Raw genomic sequence first — 20,069 nt, 5'->3', positions numbered from 1 at the left:
TCACAATTATTAGTCATCCACATATGGAAGCCAATAAACAGCTGGGGGCCATGTTCCCCTTTGGCGGAAAAGCTCTGCATTTCTTGCATAGTATTTTTGTGAGTTAAGTAGGAAGGATAACCAGGATTCTGTTTTTAGTTAGTTTTCCAAAAGCAGTGATTGAATAAAGATATTCTGGAAAGTGTATGGATGTTCACAGCACAGTCACTCAGACAGCATGCATTCCAGGAACTGGCTAGTCTCTTATTCATTGACCCCTGTGTAACTTCAACATTCTAACATAAATGTCTGATTCTGACGTGGCTTCACAAAGTTCATCCCAGGCCGTGTGAAAGGGCGGCGATGACTGAATGTTTTGGAGTTTTCCGGCAAAGTTTAGGGCTGAGGCGTGACTAATGCATTTAGAAGTTAAGCCACCTCTCCAGGGGGAGATGGATGAATGAGAAGGCTGCTTATCTACACAGAGATATTTCAAAGTGGTGATTGAAGAGAGCCTTGGTAATGATGCCTTTGGTGGCCTCTATCAGGGATCAGATGCAGCTTTTCTGGATCTGATTTTTATAGGGAGATTTTTCCAGTTCATCAAGTGGAAATTGCTTCAGACCAAGGATGACCTGGTTCTCAAGAATCTAATCTGAGCGGCAAGTCCAGCAGAATCAATGCAAGCAAAGCAGAATGCCTTTTCTCTTTGAAAAACGATGTGTTATTTCATTCTTGTAAAGGGAGGCACTAGGGCCCAGCGTGGAATAATTCTTTAATTTCCCCACAGTGGGTGCTACACACATACTAATTTCCTTTAGGTCTTGTGATGAAGTAAGTAAACCACAGACTTCGACAGGAACTTCCCCCCCTCGTTGTAGTTTCCACTGAAGCATGACCTTGTCATGTCCATCTTTATCTCTAACAGTTCAGCTTCACCTGGTTTTACAGAATGGATCAAAGAGAAATTATCACGCAAAATCTGGAAACAGCCCAAAGCAGAAAGCTCAACAAAGAGGAGTTCACTAAAGAATTTTTGGTAAGTAAACAGCAGCGATATTTCTCAGTCTGAATTCATTCTAAGGGGAAAGCTTCAGCTACCGTGGAAAATGTGCAGCTTAACAATTGTTGAGTCTTCTAGCTTGTAAACAATTAGCTGCACCGTTGAAGCAGCGTTGAAGGAGCGAAGGTGCAAAAGTATTTAACTGTTTGGCTCTTACGTGCTTTACCGTTTCAAAACTAGGTCCTTCCTGTTTCTTCTTGTGAGGTTGTATTACTATCGCTTTTGGCTTGATTGCAAAATCATTTGCTGCTAATTTCCTACTAACATGGGGAGATAAAAACAGTGTTTGGATTACAGGTGGCCAATGGGGGCTAGTGGGGATCCTGGCACTTTCCCCTTTGTGATGGTCACATAGCCAGTGTTGACACCATGTTTGGGGGGCCCTTGGGCAAAATGCTTCTACCTCCATGCTATAGGCAACATTCCCTTTGAGCCCAATGTGCACCACTGCCCAGGAGGAGAGGGCAGGAGCGAAGTCTGCCAATCTGCCTCCTCTATCCAATGCTAAGACATCCAGTGCTATGACAAAATGCTTTCTTAATGGTCATTATATTATGCATTAGCTTTTAATAGAATTGTCAGAGTCTGTATTCTTTTTCCATTTTATATCCCTCTGACCTCAGAATTTCCCTAAATCATGTGCATATATGCTTGCCAATTTAGGATCATGTATCTGCTGAAGGGGACTGCAGCCCATGAAATATTATGCCATAATATGACAGCCTTTAAGGTGTCATAACTCTTTGTTGGTTTGCTACAACGAATTAATGCAGCTACCTCTCTGGAAATTCCTCCTCCTTGCTTGTGTTCTTGAAGAGGGCAGGTGAACTGCAGGAACAGTAAGGAGGTGGAGCAGAGCAGGGTACTCTGGTGAACGCACAGTGGACCTCCTTCTGGGGTGTGGGCAAGGTACCCAATGTTGCCAACCTCGAAAGTCAGTCCTATCTTTAGAATCTATGTTTAGAAGGCTACCCAGAGTGGCAGAAGCATGATTTGGCTAAAACTGGAGGGGGGGAGAGTGTCAGGGAGTGAGGCTTCTGGATTTCGTTAAACTATGAAATTCACTGCCACAAGATAGAGTGATGGCACAGGGCTTCCCGTAGATATTTGGGAAGATAGGGAGACAGGCCTTTAGTCTGACCCATCAAGCCTTATCAGAGGCCTCCCATGAGAAGACTACAAATGGTTTTTAAAACTGATATTTTTTTGGTAAACTGCTTAGAGGTTTTGTTACAAACAAGCAATATATGTGTTTTGTTAAATGAAAGAAAGAAAGAAATAATGGTGGCAGGCATTATTTATTTGAAGGACAGCTTGTCCCCCACGGCTGTGCCCTGCTATGGACGTACAGCCACCTGGAAGTGTTTGGTGGGTTGCAAGATACATTGCATACCCCCCAAGTGTCTGGATGACAGAAGCCAATCCCAGCTTCTGTTTGGATCCCAGTATGTCCCATTTTTTTGGTCCAGTGCTCTGGCGTGAGTCCTCATGCTGGATTGCCAGACTGAAAGACGCTCACTCTGGCATGACCCGGTATTTTATGAATACAAAAGCCTACATGGGGTATCAGTGAAGAAAAGTGTTTAAGAATAGTGATTTTCTTCAAGTTACTTTAATTTATGTGTTTGTGTTTTTGGGGGGAGAAGGTTGTATTTCTCACTTTTAATGCAGATGAAAGATCTGTATTGCCTAGAATGCCAGTCCAATTTAAAGCCAAACCTGCTGGATCACACCAATGGCCCATCTCGTGAACCAACCTATTCTTACAGCAGCAGACCAGATCCCTGTGGGACGTCCGCAAGCAGGACATGAGTACAATAGGACTCTGCCGACCTGCAGTTCCCAGCAACAGTGGAGGTAGAACATAGCCATTGTGGCTAGTAGCCATTGATAGCTTCGTCCACTCTGAATTTCCCTAACGCCCTGCACAGATAAGAACTTTATTTTTCCTGTCTTGATTCTTCCAAATATTCAGCTTCATTTGATGTCCACAAGTTCTAATGCTTTGAGAGAAAATATTTTCTATATTCACTGCATAGAAAAAGTGGACCTATTTTTTTTGTCCTGCTTTTCCCTGGGAAAACCCATGTTTTACTGCTGAATCAGAGCAAATGGCAGTAGTGGTTTTCTGTGGGAAATGCCTGTGCCTGAAAAATGCGGTACAAAGGGAATTCTGGGTGAGCCCTCTGTTTACAGTGGTCCTCTTGGAGCTCTTCACAATCTCTTTTTGTTTTAATGACCCTGAACCATTTCATATCATCAGCAAACTTGGCCACCACAAAGCTCACCCCTAACTCTTGACCTTTCTTTGTATTCCATTACTGCAAAGTTTACTCAAGAACCTTTGGTGAGGTACTTTGTTAAAAGCTTTTTTTGAAAGTCTTAAGTACACTGTATCAGTTTGACCACCTCTGTCTATATGCTTGTTGACTCTCTCAAATAACTCTAACAGGTTCATGAGACAGGACTTGCCCTTGAAATCCTGGAGCATGCATATCAATAACATTCACAAGTGACTCGTTCCAGAATGAAAAGCATTCTTAGCATTGCTTGTGAAAATGCCCACAGAGCTTCTTGTGTGATACAACTTTTCCCCCTCCCTCCGCCAAGGCATGAAGTCCTGTGGGGCTGAGAGTGTACAGGCAACTGGAATGAAAGGGGAGCAAGGCTAGCCAAAGAAATTTTGATGCTTGATGTGAAGGACAAGATGGTGCCCTCTTTCCATATTCAGAAGTTGACTGGACTACAGCTGAATCTTACACTGGCAACAGGAGAGCATCCACCACCCCACCTAAGACCTGTCCCAGTTTTATAGTGGGAGGAAATTTAAATGTATTGAGAATGCAGGTGGACATTTTCCAAGCTCTTCCCTCATTTCCTTTTCTACTAGGAAATAAGTGAGTCCATTCACACAGCCATGAGAAAACCTGAATTATTCCACACAGCACAACACTCAATATCCCTGTGTTAGTGAATGAATGTTGGCAGTGATTAATCGGCAAAGATAGCGCCTCTTCCTCCTGGGAACTCTGTCTTTTAGGGTGACTACTTACGATTCATGAATAAAGAGTGACATCAGTTTGAAAAAAGATTTGCATGTGCTATACAGAGACACAGATTTAGAAATTATTATTATAAATTAAAAAGAAATACAGAGCTTTTCACCTTGGTGGGGTGATCAGATAACCTGTGTGCCTGCTTGGTTGGTGGTCCAGATAACTAAATGTTGATGGGCAACTTCAAGACCCCTCCTCTTGCTTTGTGTGGTTCTTTTTCTTTAAACTAGACTTGGTCGCCTTTGAAATAGAGGACTGTCCTCTATAAAGTAGGACACATACCCCCAATGTCATATGTGTGAAGGTTACTTAGTGGCAAGGTAATGCTGAGAGGCACGCACACTCTTGCTTCAAATGTTCCCTTCTTGAGGCCTACCATTAAAAGCAACTTCCGTTGCTTAGGCCTTGCAGTAACAGAATCAGAGAGTTGAAAGGGAATTCAGAGTTCATCTAAACCAGTTCCCCTGCCAGTGCAGGAAATCCATCATTACATCATCCTGATAGATGGCTATCCAGCCTCTGCTTTAAAGCATCTAATGAAGGAGAAGCCACCATCTTCTGAGGCAGTCAGTTCCATTGTCAAATAGCCCAATGCCATCAAGAAGTCCTTCCAAATGTTTAGCAGAAATCCTTTTTTATTGAAATTTGAAACCATGGGGTTCAAGCCCTATCTTCTGGAGCAAAAGAAAATAAATTTGCTCCATCATCTGTGTGATAGACCTTTGATACATAATCAACCTGTTGATCCAAGCCAGTGATGCTTCCCTTTCTTCCCTTCTTGAGTGTGATTGACAGATTGACAGGGACAGAGGGGTAGAGGTCAGCAGAGCATCAGAATGGCCTCATCACCCTCCCTATCCTATAACCTGTTGAATTTTGAGCCCCTCGGGGTGCCAAAATGAGCAGCTATTAGAATTCATTCTGTTTATTGAGAGAGGGAAGAGCCCAAGGGGAAGATCAGCTCAGGCAGTTCCTCCACCATTTCATTTCTATGGTAAATGTGATGTGGATCATCCAGACTTCAACAACTTCAGAGCTACTCTCCTGCCAGTTAGGATTTCATTCATTTGGTCATTTTTGAAATAGTTTTGTCTCAGCCCATTTTGACTGTATGATGCAGGAATGATAGGTTTTGGATACCATTAAGACTGGGGGAGAAAGGCATTTATACAATGGTACCTCAGGTTAAATACTTAATTCGTTCCGGAGGTCCGTACTTAACCTGAAACTGTTCTTAACCTGAAGCACCACTTTAGCTAATGGGGCCTCCCGCTGCTGCCGCGCCGCTGCAGCACGATTTCTGTTCTCATCCTGAAGCAAAGTTCTTAACCTGAAGCACTATTTCTGGGTTAGCGGAGTATGTAACCTGAAGCGTATGTAACCCAAGGTACCACTGTACACACACACACACACACACACACACCACATTTCACTATCAAATTCCAGGGCAGTTTACATATATTAAAGCAACAGTACACCATAGGAACACAGGGAGCTGCCTTATACTAAGTCAGACCTATGAATCTTGCAATGAGGGTCCCATGGAATGAATCTAGACTAATCTCTTAGGAATGTTTGGGTCGAAAGGCTTCTGTCTCAATCGAGGAGTTGGACCGGATGACCTTTGCATCTCTTCCAGCTTTGTGATTCAATGATTCTCATAGTGGGGGTTGCTGAACTGTTTTGCAATGAGTTTCTGACTCATCTGTTCCCCCACCCACAGCTCTTCATTCTGCATTTTGGTAGCATTATCGTGAATTACTTTCCTATGGCAAATGTAACACGCAGGCCATCAGCTCCTGGACAAACAATTATATAGTAGCTATTATATAGTAGTTAGTATACAGTATTCCTGCAACTTCCCTGTTGTTATGAATGAGGGTTGCCACCTTGGTTCTGGCAAAATACAGGACAGGGTGGGGTGGGGAGAGCAGTTGAGGGGGTGGGGGCTCTTTCTTGTTTCATCTGGTGCTGAAGTGACTTCAGAGCAATCCATTACAATCTATTGCAGCCTAACAGCATGCCCCTCTGGAATTTGTCACACACACACAAATTTGTAAGTCTGTCTGTGCTTGGCTACCCAAAGCTTAAATACATGACCTTTCACACCATTTCAAGTACATGCATTTGGAGAGGATCCCTCAAATACATGCATTTGGGGAGAGACAGACAGACAGACAAGGAGGAGGAGACCTGAAATATAGGACAGAACTGCTTCAATACAGGACATAGCGTTTTACACTGAAATATGGGACAATCCTGTAATAGGTGGCATTGGATGGTGGGTACAGGGGCACAGGTGTGTTGGGAGTGTGCATTATATTGATCTTGTGCATTGTGCTCTTGTCCACTGTTAACTTGTCAGTTGAAAGCTGTGAAGTGTGTTGAAGCTGTGCACATGTAGATTCTATCTGCATGACTGGCGATTCTCTTCCCCTCCTGCTCCATTGATTTGCTTATTTTTATATTTTTTTAAAAATGTGCCCCTTTTTTCATATGAATTTCTAAAAGCAGTTCAACAACTAATAAAACATATTGTATGTAAACTGATGCTACTTAAAGAAACCGAACAATAAAAACAAAAAGAACAGCAAGAAGCAACAAAAGCCATACAAAAGCCAGGGGGTAAAAAACAAACCAGTTTATTTTCAAATAAACTGAATCATCATCATCATTTGCAGGTGCAGGGGGCTATTTTCAGGACGTTTGCAAGGAGGAAGCAGTATGGTTCCCTCTTGCTAGGGCGTTTCACAATGTGACTGCTGCTTCTGCAAGGTCCCTGCTATAAGTGGAGACCACCCTGGCCTCAGTGTAGGATGCAAATCTTAGCAGAAGATCTCAAGTGCTGAGATGAGGGAACATAGGAAGCTGCCTTCTTAGTAGTTCATTAGACCAAACAGACTAGACATTATGTTTTTGTCATATATTGGTTTTAACACATTTTATGTTACAAGGCGTGTCCTAACCAATCGTAGACGAATGTTCTAATGGCAAGTAAGCGCATGCACTTCCAATTGTCAACGGTCAGTTCATTGCTCAGGTTTATTATTGTGTTGTCCAGTCAGTTTGGTTCTTGTGTTCCTATGAGTGAGCTGTTGTCACTGTCAAATGTTGAATAAACTTAGTTGCGGAACTTATACTACCTTGGGCTTCTGACTTTTTCCGAATATTTAACAGTTTTGCATAGGGGAGATTGTCAGAGCTGAGCTATAGGGAGTCATCAAGAAAACACCAAGAGCATAGGAGCCAACTCCTGGGGCTGAGGTTCTTGCACCCCCTCTATAAAATAACTGCAAAATTGATGGATGCTGCCATTCAAATTGTGTGCTTGCACCGTGTCTTGTAATCGATTATGTGGGGGAGGGCTTACCTGTGCTCCCCCATATTTTGTTCAAGTTGGAACCCCTGGACAGAAGTAAGAGGTCTGGTGTGTGAGTGTGTGGGTGTGTGTGAAGCCAGGGAATATGGAGATAGTCATGGCTATGGAACAAGCAAGGAGAGTCATAAGGTGCAAGATTATTCACCAGTTTGGTCTTGGTATTTGCACTTAAATAATTTATTTTTATGTCACAACGAGATCATAGAGTGGCTAGGATTTTAACTCTTTTGAACAATATAAATGCAAACACATACATATAAATTTGGATAAATGACTTTTGTAGTATATTGGTGGCTGTGCAGCCCTTGTATAGTGTGGCTGTATGAAACAATGGGAAGGAGAATTACAGAGAGCAGTCCTGATCAGAAGTGAGATGGTTTTATGATCTCATGAAAAACAGTGGGATAACATAACTCTTCAGGCACTGCCTATCGTGCAGGGGAAATATGTTTGTGTCGCAGGGGCTGCAATTTGAAGAGAAATGGTTGTTAAAGAAAATTCCTCTAGAGTCTTCTGGCAGGCATGTAACACCGCTGCAGCAATAAAGAAAATGTATGCTGCTTCCTCCTATAAATGTTGGAGATGTAACTGTAAAGATTATGATTTTCTTCATACTTACAAAAGGTTTATGGAAAGGCATTTTAAAAGTCATATTATAGATAATTGGAGATATGCTAATTCCACAGATAGAACTGCTAAACAATTTGTGAAGTGGTGTAAAAGAAGAAACACAGGATATCGGTTAGCAATCTTATAGCAGTTGCTAGAATGCTGACTGAAAGAAAGAAAGAAACAAAGAAATAAAGAACACGGAAGCATGGCAATCTGTAGAAAAATGGAATAGAGATATATGGAAATTATTAACAGCTTTTATTACTAATATAAGGCTGGGCAATGACAGAGCTATGATTAATTTCGTGAATAACTAGGAAAGTGTATGCTGTTCTGGAAGAGAAATAAATAAATATTGAGAAAACAATTCCCCAATGGATGTTAACAATGCTGTGAAGATGCATTATTATTTTTATGTTGGTTAGTCGCTTTATACAAAAAGTCTCGAAGTGACAACAACATAAAAAAATACAAACAGTTAAAATAATTAAAAACCGGAAAATTTAAAAACAATGTAGAAAGCAGAATTCCCAAAATGCTCATCTAACAATGCAACAAAGAAAGTCAAGCTTTGGACTACAAGAACCCAAAGCTCAATAGGTGTTTTTATGTGTTTATGGGATTATAATGTTGTAACATTTTTCCTGCTCCATTTCCTGCTCCATAATAAATCCCTCTTCTCAGGTAACTCTGGGAATTGTTGATCTGTGTAGGTGAACAGGGATCTTCTAACAACTCTCAGGCCTCTTAACAAACATGGGAAAATGGATCAAATTTGTTTTTATTAGCCAATATATTCCATATCCTTCAAAGTGATTTAATCATTTCCAGAGTCACCTGAGATTCAAATATTTCCATCCTAGTACAGTCATACCTTGGATCCTGAACGCCTTGCAAGTAGAGCGTTTTTGCTCCTGAACACAGCAAACCTGGAAGTGAGTGTTCCAGTTTGTGAATGTTCTTTGGAACCTGAATGTCTGCTGTGGGTTCCGCAGCTTCTGATTGGCTGCAGGAGCTTCCTGCAGCCAATCGGAAGCTGCACCTTGGTTTCTGAACATTTTAGAAGTCAAATGGACTTCTGGAACGGATTCCGTTCAACTTCCGAGGTACCACTATATTATCTAACCAACCAAAAGTGCTATGTACATATATTCTAGGGTTGCCCACATCGGAAAATTAAGGCCACAGTGAGATTCCAATGTTTAGTACTTGCCAGTAGGCAAGCATAGTGATATAATGCCAAATTTGGGATCCTGAAACCACCGTCTTTAATTTGTAGCTGCATTCTCTGCAAAGATATTCTTGGTGTTGCTGAGCCCCAAAGGCATTTCCTAAATAATGAATTTACCTTTGATCCTGATGTAGAAACTGGGAGTCCTCTCAGGATATAAATGAATCTGGGAATAATATTAATTTTGAGAGCATTCACCCTTTCCCTAATGTTCAATGACTTCCACCTATTGATATCTGAAGAAACCTCTTTTATTAATTTATTCATATTAACTGTAACTAACTGTGTTATATCTCTTGGTATTAACATACCTAGATATTAAATAGATTCGGGGGGGGGGGGGATTGATATTTCTTGAATGATTGTATAAATAAATTTTGACCTATTGGCATCAATTCTTATTTGGACCCATTAACAGAATAACCTGATATTTTACCAAAAGCGTCTGTCATTTGGATCAAGATGGGTATGCTAGTCTGAGGTTCCAAAATAAACAAAAGTATATCGTCTGCAAATAAAACTAACTTATGTTCGACTGAATTATGAACTGCTCTGTGAATTTCACGATGTTGTCTAATAGTGCTAGCCAAAAGGAGAGTACACAACCTCCCAAGGCAGTTCATTCCACTGCTGAACAGCTCTTTCCATCAGAAAGTTATTCCTGATGTTTAGTCGGAATCTCCTTTCTTGTAACTTGAAGCCACTGGATTGAGTCCTACCTTTTGGAGCAAGAGAAAACAAGCTTGTTCCATCTTCCATGTGACAGCCCTCTAAATATTTGAAGATGGCTTTCATATCTCCTCTCAGTCTTCTCTTCTCCAGGCTAAACATACTCAACTCCCTCAACCGTTCCTCATAAGGCTTGGTTTCCAGCCCTGAGTTTTGCACCAAACAGATGTTTTGTGTCATGATTTGTTATGAAATGTTGACTTTTTTGGATTGGTTGTTGTGCTGGGCAATATTATGGAAAGTGGTAGAGAGCAGGACAAGGTATAGCAGCTGAAAACCATAAATAAAATGTATGTAAATAGACACTATGCCAGTTACTATCACACACTGTAGTTCCTCACTCTCTGTAACAGTGGTCAGGATGAGATGGGAAACCAGTGGCAATTATAAAACGCTTTGAGGATTGCCAAATTGTGCCAAAATTGGCTAAATTTAGCTCAGTGGTAGAGCATCTGATTTGGATGCTGAAGGTCTCAGATTCAATCCTTGGCCTCTCCAGGTATGGCTGGAAGAGAAGCTAGTCTAAAATCCGGAGAGCCATTGCATGTCAGCCTAGACAATACTGAGCAAGATGAACCATTGGTCTGACTCCATATAAGGCAGTTTCCTGTACTCCAATTCTACTAATATTCCTGCCACCTCAAATTTTTTAAATCCTCAGAACTCTGTTTTATGTATATATTTGTTTGTTTTGTTTAAAGAACTTCTAAGCTGCTCTTCATCCAAGAGGATCCCAGGGTGGTATATGACAATAACAACCATGACAAAAGATTATTTTATTGTGTCATGGGAATTGGGTTTCCAGACAATTCAAAAGCAGGAAGATTGGACCAGTATTTGTGTGGGGAAAATGTAGCAACAGAGCTATAGTTGAGCTTCTTCTCTTTTGTCAATAGAAGCATTTTCATATTTTCCACATGTGTCTGAAGAGTGTATTATTCCACCACATTACACCTGTGCGACGCCTGCGGAACGAGTATTTTTCTATGAAGCCACATCAGAAACATATGTGCCTGAGCTGTGCATGGTTCCTGCTTGGTTCACAAACTTTCCACTTCTCAGAAGCCTCACACTGCAAAGTAATGACGACTGTTTGGTTCTCTGTGTGGTTGTCTCAAGAGAGGCTAGTCAGGAAATAATGGGAGATGCAGGCCTGTGACACTGTCTATATGTTCTTTGTAATCTCTCTCTATGATTTAACAACAGAAACTGAAAAGGCAATCGGCAACCTACAGAGCTGACAAAATCTACCCAACGGCTACATCTGAGCAGCCGGAAAATATCAGCAAGAACCGGTATAAGGACATCTTGCCATGTAAGCAAGGAGTTAAATATTTATCACCGTAGTTTTTAATCTTTCCAGCCACTGTATGAATGAGGTGGCGTGTATTTGGGATGTGTGCACCCTCTACTTTTAAAGCACATTATTTCCCTCAAAACCCTGTAGTTTACCCCTCACAAAGTTCCAGTTCCCAGCAACTCTTAACAAATGTCAGTGCTCAGAATTCTTTGAGGGAAAGTATGTGCTTTCAAATGTAGAGTGTGTACACAGCCTTGGAGTGTGAATGGCCCCTGTGCTTGTTATAACTAATATCACGTATACAACTTGGATCCTAAATTAACCTAAGGATATTATTGCCTCTTTGCATCTCAGGTAAAGTGTTTGTTCTAGTGAGGTCTTCAGGGGTGGGAGGTGGAGAAGAATAACAGGTTTGATCCTGTTGAGGGCAATTTCCCCCTTCTCAGCAGCCCATTATGTCTTTTCCTATATTGTTCAGGAGATAAACTTCAGAGAGACTTCTTGGGGTGTGTATAGGGAGAGGAATCTTTCCTTTCATGAACTTTCCTTTCATGAACTTGCCTTTGGACCCAAGGCAAGTTGTATGCAAACATGCTATTCACACACACCACACAAATGCAGAGTGGGGTGTAAATAAGAATGAGCATATGGTTCAAACTCAATACACATCAACAGGTTGGTACAAAGATACATGTTGTCTGATACATCTTAGAAAAATGATCAAACAAGTTTAGAAGGACTTTTAAAAGAACACTTGTTTACCTTCCTGTCAATAGCAATAGCTAGAGGAGAGGCGATATCACAGGGATTAATCAGTAGGTGCCTGCGAGACATTAGTCAAAGCAGCAATTATGGAAGCACTAGCTGGGTTGAAATCTCTTTTCCCCAGCAACTGAATGTTTTCATTCTGAGAACTGGGAAAATGCTATTTCCTTGGTTTGGATGCAATACCTTAGTGATGGTTATGTACATTGAGCATAACAAATGTGTCACCTTGACACATTCTGACCACAAAAAACAATACCCATTCTCTGAAAAAGGCTCTTAATATGTATAGGTTCCATGACTCATGTTCACCTTTGCCTGCTGATAGACTTCTTAGGTCAGTCATTCCTTTTTCCTCTCTTTCTTTACTGTTTCATTCACTTGTGATTGTCGTCTGATCAGGGTACAACTACCCACTAGTTAGGGACGTGGGTGGCGCTGTGGGTTAAACCACAGAGCCTAGGACTTGCCGATCAGAAGGTCGGCGGTTCAAATCCCCGCGACGGGGTGAGCTCCCGTTGCTCAGTCCCTGCTCCTGCTAACCTAGCAGTTCGAAAGCACATCAAAGTGCAAGTAGATAAATAGGTACCACTCCGGTGGGAAGGTTAATGGCGTTTCCGTGCGCTGCTCTGGTTCACCAGAAGCAGCTTAGTCATGCTGGCCACATGACCTGGAAGCTGTACGCCGGTTCCCTCGGCCAATAAAGCAAGATGAGCGCCGCAACCCCAGAGTCGGTCACAACTGGACCTAATGGTCCCTTTACCCTTTACCCTTTACCTTTACCTTTACCCACTAGTTAGCTGACATAGTTTCCTAACCTCATATTTTACTTGTAATGCTATTACACGACTCTGAGTATATTTCACAGAGGTAGGGAACATTTAGAGGGGAACATCAGTTGGCTTAACCCTTCTCCTCCCACAATTCTTCATCTAGTTCCTCTCTCCCCCTCCTCACTGTGGAACAGCTGGGGAGGCATTGTTTGGCACTATTCTCACTGGCAGATCAAGGAAGGGTCAAGCACATTCACTGTCCACTCACCACCCCTGCATTATCAGTAACTGGCAAATATGTTTGCTGAAATAATTTGCAGTTCTTCCCTTAATTAAACAACATAGACTCCTCTCTGAGATCTCAGCCGTCACAACTTTGGCGATACGTAAGTTATATTTTGCCATTCTGGAAGCTGCAACTTGAGTTCTCTGAACTCCTGGGCATTAAAGCTGCTCACAAGAGTAGATGCTTCCCGTGAAGGAATAAAATGGAGATCGGAGTGGCTTGTGACCTTTTGCCAGATGAAAATGTTCTTGGATATACTGAGTTGTATCCAGTACTGTGGAAGCAGAGCTCCTCTCACACAATGGGACTGACTTCCATTTCCTCTCTTTCCACCATGCGCTCTCAAAATCTGCTCTCTCTCTCTCTCTCTCTCTCTCTTTGTGTGTGTGTGTGTCCTCCAATACTTTGGAGTTGGTTTTGAGAGCTGCAGAGGAACAGAAGAGGAAGTTCCATGATAGGAAGTTCCATGTTCATACAAGTCTGTTGTATGAACAGAACTGCAGCATTGGGTGCAGCACACTTAAACAAAACATGGCTTTCAAAGGCTTGGATCCAAAAATCCTCCTTCCCATTGCAGCCTCTCAAAACTCCACTGCATGGGGTTGCAGCTGTGTATGTTCGAATCAGCTACTCGGCCCATTCATGAGTAGAAGTGCCTTTCATTTGGATGGGAAGATATTTGGACCCATCCCCAAGTTTATTAGATACAATTTATCAACACCATTTAATTTAATATCAAATATAGATATTCTGTGGAAGAGATAGAAATAGACTTGGTTGGGGGATGGATTGGTGTGTGGCAGGAGATGAAAACACTCTGGGAGCAGGAAACAGAGAAGGAAATATACGCAGTGGTGCATACACTTAGGCAGTAACAACCTTTTGCTCCAATACAATGCAAAACAAACTATTTTGATCCTTGTTGGTGCCGCACAGAAGAGGCTAAGGTCACGCACAACCCCCCCCCCCCCCGAACATTCTGTGATGCAAATGAGCATGAACTGTGCTGCTAATTATTTCTCTCTCTCTTTCTGTTCAGGCCAGGAAATATTATGGGGAGCAGCACTTTTTTTAAAAAAGTGCATCCTTGTGAAAGTGCTTGGAATGTGCCTGTGCAGTTGGGTGACGAAAGGGTTTAAGGGTGACCTCTCACAAAGCAACTGTTACAATGAAACTTGACTTGGATTTGCTGTTCTAGGATCCGTTATATAATGCAGCTGAAAGTTGTTTCATTTGCTCTTCCCTATAGATGACCACAGCAGAGTGAAGCTCTCCCTTATCACGTCTGACAAAGATTCTCATTACATCAATGCCAATTTTATCAAGGTAGTACCTCATTTGGTGGCCTGTCGCACATGATTCGCATGGACTGTAGGCTCTGCTGAGTGAAAAATACAGGCATATGCTAATAATCTAAAGCGGACATTGAGCCCCTGGAGACATTAAAAACTGGGGAAAAACTGCTGTGGGTACTGCACACACACACATAATATATGCATGTACACAATGCAATCAGTCAATAATGGAAACGACAGACCACAGCTGCATATGACCTCCAATAATTTGCCCCCCCAACCTGCAATTAGGCTTGAAAAAAAAGCCTCTTATTGGCTACAATGGAAGGCTTCTATCAGCCTAATTTCAGTGGAAGGGGTGGCCTATGTGACGCCTGGAACAGCACTCATGAGTGCTGCTTTGGTGACCCACAATCCTTAGTCAGGTTTATATGAGAATGCAAATGGTTTAATGGAGAAAGTGCTCCTCACATTGAAGAGATCCCAGGAGTGGCAGGTTAATGAAAATATATTTGAAAAGTTATAGGACCTTTGAAATATCTTACGTTCGGGCTTCTAATTTAATCCTAGGCTACGTGAGTTCCTTCCACTGCCTTTCTCACTGAGGAAGCACTCTAAGGAAGTTGTCTCCTCTCAACAGTTCTCTGTCCCATTTAACAGCAGGAAGTCACACAACCTCCTTTTCTTAGCAGTCCTTCTGAAGTTAATGACACAACCAATTTCAGGATGTTGTTACGAGTTTTTGGGTGCCCAGATCCCCTGAAATTCCTGGGTCTAAAAAAAGTTAGAATTCTGTGTCTGTTTTGCAAGCTGGAGGGGGGCGGGGCAGAAAACGGGTGACCTGTTTTATGCTGCAGTGAGGGTCAGTCACAATGTTTGGGGTTTCTTAGAATCTGGAGCTGCAGCAATAGAGGAGACAGGACCTTCTTGGGGTGTGAATGCTCTGCATTCTCTCCATCTAGGCTTGTGTTGTATATATGTGTAAATAAATTATATATAATAAAGACACCACAGTCTCTGCTGTGCCTCATTGTTCCAAAAGGAAACACAGATGGTGATCAGTGTGCTGGGTACCCCTGGAATCTCACACCGTTTGGAGATTGGGGAGGCGTATAACAGTATAATGGGAAAATACAAAATACTCCAGAGTGGATTGCACCTAGATGCTTTTTAACAAAAACTTGTATTTTATTTATTTCCTTTTTAGGGTGTGTATGAGCCAAAGACTTACATAGCTACTCAGGGCCCCCTTCCCACAACTGTTGTTGACTTCTGGAGGATGATTTGGGAATATAAAGTCCTGGTAAGCTCCAGATCAGTGCTACTTACAAGTCACTCCTACAGTTTTACATTCAAACATTGCTTGCTTTTTCCAGGGGAGGGATGGGGTCCCATGAAATGAATTAAGCCAAGGGGGTGGTTGCACTATGTCTGGCGTTTACAGACCTTGGTTACAGCTTGTGTTTAGTCAGGAGAGAACTAAGCCACAAGCCCAGTTTCAGATGGTACACTAATCCACACTATGGCTTAGCTCAGTGTGGTGCAGTAACAGATCAGCTTGGGAGAAGTGGTCTGGACACACATGCACGCATATTAAGCCATTGTTCTGTGTAGTTTGATGTGCAAACCAGGCCAGATTGTGGTTTGCTTGGAGTTAAGCCAGCCACCATTCCTGGTTCAAATATAATTCTAAGCCAGAGTTCATGGTTTGTTTGTTTCCTTCCTTCACTAGTGATGAGGTTATGACTTATTGTGATACACAAATATGTATTCATACCTATTGCTTTCTGCTAGACTTTGCTACCCATGTTTCATGTTTTCAACATTTTGCATTCATGCACATGTGCAGTTGTACAGTGATCATTTTTACATAAACTCCCCCTGGTGATGCTTACATTCAACAGCCCATCCCATACAGTAACAGCAGGTGCTGAGACTTGGCAACAGTGGAAGGAGCCTAAAGTCAACAGCTACAACAGCTGCTGGATAATTTCTGGACAACGTGGTAGAGTTTAAAAGTGCCTAAACATTTAATCCCTTGTTTTTCCAAAACCCACTAATCCTATATAAGCAACTAAATGTTGTAGCTCATACAAATTAGGGAAACAAAGCAAATATGTACAGCTTATTCCGTTCCCAGGATTTGAGACTTCTGGCTATATAAAAAGGATGGAGTTCTTACTAAAAAAAAATAAAAAATCTAAGCCATCCTACTGCACACAGCCATTTTCTATAAGTGACAATTCTGCTCAAAGGCACCACCAGCCACTTGCTGCATATTTGCATGTCCCGTGCACACACTGGAGGGCAGGGGCAGCCATATGGCATCATGCGTCACTTGTATGCATCCCAATTTCCCTCCTGGTTAGTGCACATGTTCCCTTATTGTGAAAAAATCTGATTAGTACTGTCAAGGGAGGTATAGCTGTGGGAAATCCAAGGGTGTGGTGGAACTGTTCTATTTTTGGAAGAGTTCCTCAACCCCGCCCCCATGTGTTACATGGCATTTCTTTGGAGTGGGGGTGCTCTACTGCCACACCTCCTCAGTGCTTGTTTGACTGTAGGCACACCTGAGCCATTTTATCTCCAGGAACTGCAATGCAGAAGTTGGTGCTTTTGCTTCAACTAGTGACCCCATGGGAAGAGAAGGGAGATGGAAATCGTGCTGGACATGGAAATTTGTTTTATTTTTCTTTGTTGCAAAGTGGGACTTTACACCTGGTGTAAGCCTAGTTTAGAATTTTGTCGCTAGACTTTTTTTTGGTGAACAAATTCCAAAGCTATAAAGAAAAAAGAAAAACCTTCCCATTTCACACACACCACAATCATTTGAGAAGCTTGCAAAAAAACAAAGCAAAACAAAACAAAACCCAGATAATGCATCAAAGGCCCTTGGAGTGAAATGGGATGTCCCAGCAACTCCTCCCCTCCCCCCCTCCCTCCTTCCTTCCTTCCTTCTTCTCTCTCTGTCTTGCAGAATCAAAGGCTGGCTTATTGTGCTTCTCTCATGCAAGTGCAGGAAATGTGCAACAAATGCAGAAGCAACTGTACACCAAACATTGCATGTTGCTGGACAATTACAAAAATCACACCCTGCTTGATTCTTGATGTGGCTGCTTGGTGAGGTGGAGCAAGTTGGGGGTGGAAAGTATGAAGAAAGAAAAGGGTCTATGCAGGAACAAAATAGGCAGTATCAGACATGCACTGTCCACTGGTTTGGATGGGAAACAACAGTGAAAATATTAAACTAGCAAAGGGGTGAATGGAACCGTGCTATCTCATATTATAATAAAAATAGAATGAGAAGGAAAAGAAATAGGCAGAGGTCTACCTTGTGGAAGTGCCCAGTACTGAAAAATTTCCTATTTCATTTGTGTAGCTGAATGGCGCTCAAGTGTCTTTTTATTTTTATCTCTCCAGGTTGTGGTCATGGCTTGCATGGAATTTGAAATGGGGAAGGTAAGCCCTGGGCCAATGGATAGCATGCGCGCGCGCACACACACACACACACACACACACAGCGCTTAATATAATAAAAAAACTCTTAAGAGGTTTGCATAAAAAAAATCATTCAACAAATTTCCTAAAAGCTAAATAAAGTGAAAACCAAATGATATATCACAAGTAAAACTGAGCACTTTGCGAAAATAAAAAAAAGGTCATCGAGCAGAGCAACCAAGGATGATTCAGATTCTGCCCCCAAACTGGACTTGACCTGAAAGGTCAATATAATCAAAATATTGCAGGAGAATCTGTGTTTTCCTCAAGTGGTGTCTGTATAAGATAGTGCTAACTCTCCTGGCCATCATTCCATCCTCCTTTCTGAATTATCAGAATCTTTAAAAGTCTCTTTGGACTGTGTGGGTGCCACTGTGTCTTTTCTTGGTGGAATTGCTTTTTGTACAAGCTAAATCAGACTGTTTAATGATCCCAGATCTGGAATTTGACTTTTTCAGGCTCTTGCCTCAAAAACCACACACACACACAAACACACACCCTCCCGCAACCCTGTATTAATTTTAAAATTCAGACAATGGAGAAAAGGTAAAAGCACCAAGAGTACATGTCTGGATACAACTTTGGCACCAAACCTATGATGTGGGAATTCCATGACCGAAGCTCCCAACATTTTTCATTTTCCTTTATAATCAGGATGAGTGCTATGGCATGGTGGGAAAGTGGGGTGGTGGTGGTGGTTAACCTTTCGTTCCATGCTTTGTTCCCTGGTATAAATTGTACCCTCAGCCTCAGAGCTGCTATTAGTCATGGAGAGAGAAATTTACAGTCATTTGTACTTGTCAGTGGTTGTTGAGACAATTATGACTTCAGTAAGTTTTATACGGCCATAGTTGAACAGTTTAAAGTTGTCCTTTCTGGTTTATCAATGGATACACCAATTATCTCTGTGTGCAGATTGCTTCTCATAATGGGTTCACAGTTGAGCCAGGCTGTGTATATGCCAGATCTTCCTTAAGCTGCCATTAAAAAAATAGGTTTATGGCTCCCTGTTTCTGTTTCTTTATTAGCACCAGCCCCTTGTCCTTGGACTTTTCCCAGTATTTCTAGTCAGTTGTTCTCTTATTGCAAGCGTTTTGATTCCCCTCCTCCCATTCAGTATATCTCCTGCTTCAACAAGAAGCCACAGAAGTATACAGTGGTTGTTGAGCATCCTGCCCAAGGTGTGTCCTTCACTGGGGGAAGGGCCATAGCTCAGTGGTAAATCTGCCTTGCATGCAGGAGGTCCCAGATTCAATCCCCAGCATCTTCAGGTAAGACTGGAGGAGATTCCTGTCTAAAACCATGGAGAGCTGCTGCCATTCAGTGTAGATGATACTGAACTAGATGGACCAATGACCAGACTCAGCATACAGCAGCCTCCTACATTCCCATGGCTGGGTTTAGAAACCAAGTGAATTCTATAAAAATTAAGGCAGCCTGCACTATGGTGAATGTCTTAAACAAAAAGAAGTGTTGTGTTTGAGAGCTGCCAGCTTGGCCAAACAGCTGAACACAACACTTGTGTGGCTGAAACTTTCCCTGACTGGAAACCAGTTTTTGTGGTGGGGGCAGGGAAAGGAAGATGTGAGAGTTGACAAGGCAAGAGACAGATAAACACAGTCTCCTTCTACTTCTTTTCCAACAGAAGAAATGTGAGCGATATTGGGTTGATGCGGATGAGTCTCCAATCAATATGGGCCCTTTCTGCATATCCTGTGTGAGTATAACCATGCTTATCCCCCGGCCTGTTTTAATTCATAGTCTGCATTCTGATTTATGCAAATTGTTGCTGTTTACCGGCAGAAAATGTCATCCTGGTTTGTTTTCCTATAGGAGGCCGAAGAAAGGAGAAATGAGTATGTGATTCGCACTCTGAAAGTGAAGCTGAATGACAGTGTAAGTCTGGGAACATATCGTAGGAATGCTTGGGGAAGTAGTCTGTGCTGGTGCCACCAATCAACCCATTTATGTGAATCCTTTTGTGGTTCCAATGGCCAGTGTGGTGTAGTGGTTAAGAGCGGTAGTCTCGTAATCTGGTGAACCGGGTTCGCGTCTCCGCTCCTCCACATGCAGCTGCTGGGTGACCTTGGGCTAGTCATACTT

At 42.2% G+C, this 20,069-nt stretch overlaps 1 protein-coding gene across 4 annotated transcripts in view; it reads left to right on the top strand.

The window, feature by feature from the left end:
• The first annotated feature begins 436 nt into the window (after positions 1-436).
• PTPN22 (protein tyrosine phosphatase non-receptor type 22) overlaps positions 437-20,069 on the top strand; it is a 38,006-nt gene continuing 18,373 nt past the window's right edge. Inside the window, exons 1-8 of one of the 4 annotated variants that reach the window (XM_028734525.2) lie at positions 437-813; positions 908-1,018; positions 11,256-11,364; positions 14,423-14,499; positions 15,676-15,771; positions 17,889-17,927; positions 19,612-19,683; positions 19,800-19,862. In XM_028734525.2, coding sequence (XP_028590358.2) covers positions 932-1,018; positions 11,256-11,364; positions 14,423-14,499; positions 15,676-15,771; positions 17,889-17,927; positions 19,612-19,683; positions 19,800-19,862 — 543 coding nt within the window. In that variant the 5' untranslated portion in view covers positions 437-813; positions 908-931. The other 3 variants (XM_077929074.1, XM_077929075.1, XM_077929076.1) reach the window with 3 other exon arrangements.

The sequence above is a fragment of the Podarcis muralis genome, chromosome 5, assembly GCF_964188315.1.
Source record: "Podarcis muralis chromosome 5, rPodMur119.hap1.1, whole genome shotgun sequence".
NCBI classification, from domain to species: domain Eukaryota; kingdom Metazoa; phylum Chordata; class Lepidosauria; order Squamata; family Lacertidae; genus Podarcis; species Podarcis muralis.
The sequence above is the reverse complement of the archived record's forward strand: the minus strand, read 5'-3'. Positions and strand labels throughout refer to the sequence as shown.